General features: G+C 41.7%; 1 protein-coding gene across 1 annotated transcript in view; it reads right to left on the bottom strand.

The window, feature by feature from the left end:
* Positions 1-1,283, bottom strand: part of LOC109841127 (CBS domain-containing protein CBSX1, chloroplastic) — a 9,048-nt gene extending 7,765 nt beyond the window's left edge. Inside the window, exon 1 of the mRNA XM_020409995.1 lies at positions 880-1,283. Within this exon, the coding sequence (XP_020265584.1) occupies positions 880-1,092 (213 nt within the window). The 5' untranslated portion in view covers positions 1,093-1,283. The remainder of the gene's footprint in view (positions 1-879) is intronic.

Genomic DNA, 2,595 nt, shown 5'->3' on the forward strand with positions numbered 1-2,595 from the left:
TCTAAAACATAACTATAACTTTTACAAAGGGGTCTAGACACCCACTTAGAACCCCACGTCCTCCTACCTCCCTGGGCTCCTCCACCGACTCCAAACACCTTCTTCTCCTCCTCTAAACATTAGCGAAATGTCCAACTCCAGTTAAACAAAAAAAAAAAATCTGCCTAGGCCCCGCCTAGGCAACAATTGTGACATGGCACCATTGATCATAATCAACAACAAGAACCAAATGGTAGTGACCGAGCTTCATGAAACCTTAAACAACAGACAATGTACCACTTCCAGCTACCACATAACAGTTTTGTTTTCATAATCACAGTTTAAAGATCATTTATCAATCTGCAATTCACAAAAACAAGGTCCATTTTGATAAGGTATAAGATGCAAAAACTCTACGCAATATAAGTACATATTATCCGTTTATGGTGAACTAGGTTGTATTATACCATAGCAATATGCACAACAAATACGATTAAGCCTTAAAATGCCATCAACTACATTTGCACGGTAGCAATTTCCCTCACAGATTAGTCAGTAAAAGATTGTAGAAGACCCAAATTTCGCGTTTTAAAACACACAAATTAGAAGATCCGCTTCCTACGTCGGGTTCAAGGTCCAATACAAATCTTCAATTCGGAAAAAAAAAAGCTCTCTCTTTTTGCACCATTTAACTTCGATTCGGTTTTTTTTTTTTTTGGTTACCGGAAAAACTTCAATTAGGGTTTTCAGCTCCGGCACCGTCACAACCTACTACATTCTACTTGAACAAAACCTAGCAATCCAATAATCCAACACAAAGATCACCAAAGCGAGCTAAAAAATTTTGGCGTTTAAATCACCTAAACCCTAGAACAAGAGAAGGGCGAAAGGAGAACTTACTGAATTGGCGACGACGGCGCCGTTCTTGGCAACGGCGAAGGCGCTTGGGCCGCTGCCGGACGTCGAGGGCTTTGTATGGAGGAGTTGTCGCCGTGAGTGGCGGGAACTGAAGAATCCTCGGCCGTGAAGCGGGAGATAGGGCTTCGATTTGAGAGAGGAAGAGGATGGGGTGAGCAGAGGGCAGAGGTTGGAGGCGATTAGGGCTGTATCCATTGATGATAGTAGTCTTTCTAAATTTGGAAAGGAATTATTTTATTCTCTTTTTTCTTTTTCCGACGACTTTTTGTACTTTTTTACCCCTCTCCTTCCTCTCTCTCTCTCTCTTTCTCTTGTTCGAAGAAGTCGCCTTGATGATGAGAAAGAGAAGGAGAAAGAGGGAGCTTGGAGACTTGGGATTGTGGTGGTGGGCGGAATGAAAGAATCTTTTATTCCACTTTGGAGGATTTTTTTCACGTAACACCCTCACAGTATATTTATCAAATGTAACCCCTGAACTTTAATTTTTCCTCATCGGGTCCTGTTATGGTGTTCTCATTTTCGCCAAAATACAATTTAAACTCAAGTAGTTGACAAATCTACTTCGACACGCTACGCTACGGTTTCCTTAGCGACCAAAGACAATCAAGGCCGACAACTCAGCCGACAGGACGAGACGACGCCCCTCAGTGTCGACACGAAATGCGGTGTTAGTCAACACGAAAGGCGGTGCTAGTCGACCTCATTCTATTGAAAAACTCGTATCGAGTCCACTCGACCACTTGTAAGGCGGTTACAAAGTCGGCTCAAAGGGCGTTACTTCTCGGTGAAGCTAAAGAACTATTTTATTCTCGAGCCCCTATTTCTATGACAACGTGTCAACATCACATTTAAACTAGGACATACGCCATCATGGCTCTGACTCAAATGGTCTTCATGACTCACCGGACCACGTGGGCCCTGTCATGCCGTCAATCTTTTTCCATTTAATGCCGAAGCGACCTTCCCTCTGGTCGACACCTGTAAAACAAGTGCCGACAAGGCCGTCAGCCTATACTTCGCCACCGCCTCTCTGCTCTCGGCCAAGGTGACCAATTTACTCTTGCCTCCTTAGTATAAATACATGTATTATTCTAACATTGAGAAGGTTCACAAATCTGATCCTCTAACGCACACATTGCACAATTACAAGAACACACTATTCCTCATTTACCCCACTCAAGTCATCAGCTAACTTGATCGTTGGAGGTACAACGGGGGAATCAAACTCCATCCTCTTACATATTTTCTATTCGTGCAGATCCTTCAGATACCCAACTCAAAGAACTAGATATAAAGTTAGAGAATGAAGCAGACCCTCTTTAATACTGGACAAACCAATCCTAGCCTAGATCCAAATGACAGCGTGATCATATTAACCATCAACATGCCCCTACATGTAACTTGCAAGCAACGAAAATGTCTTTGAGAGAGAACAAAAATCTTTTGTAATCTTTCAAGATTAGCCCTTCCTGCAATTTGGAATTTTAACCTCAAAATAGTTTTATTTATTTGCAAACTACACATACGGGGATCTGGTGAGTGAGTAAAGTTCAAAGTTCAGGGGATTTTAGGAGACATTCTAAAATTTAGGGCGTTACGTGAGATAAACAAACTTTAAGGGGTTATTTAGAAACTCCTCAAAATTCACGGGAGTTTTTTTCTCAGATTTTTAATCAACAAATTATAAGTTAAAAACAT

This window comes from Asparagus officinalis, chromosome 5 (assembly GCF_001876935.1).
Source record: "Asparagus officinalis chromosome 5, Aspof.V1, whole genome shotgun sequence".
Classification (NCBI taxonomy): domain Eukaryota; kingdom Viridiplantae; phylum Streptophyta; class Magnoliopsida; order Asparagales; family Asparagaceae; genus Asparagus; species Asparagus officinalis.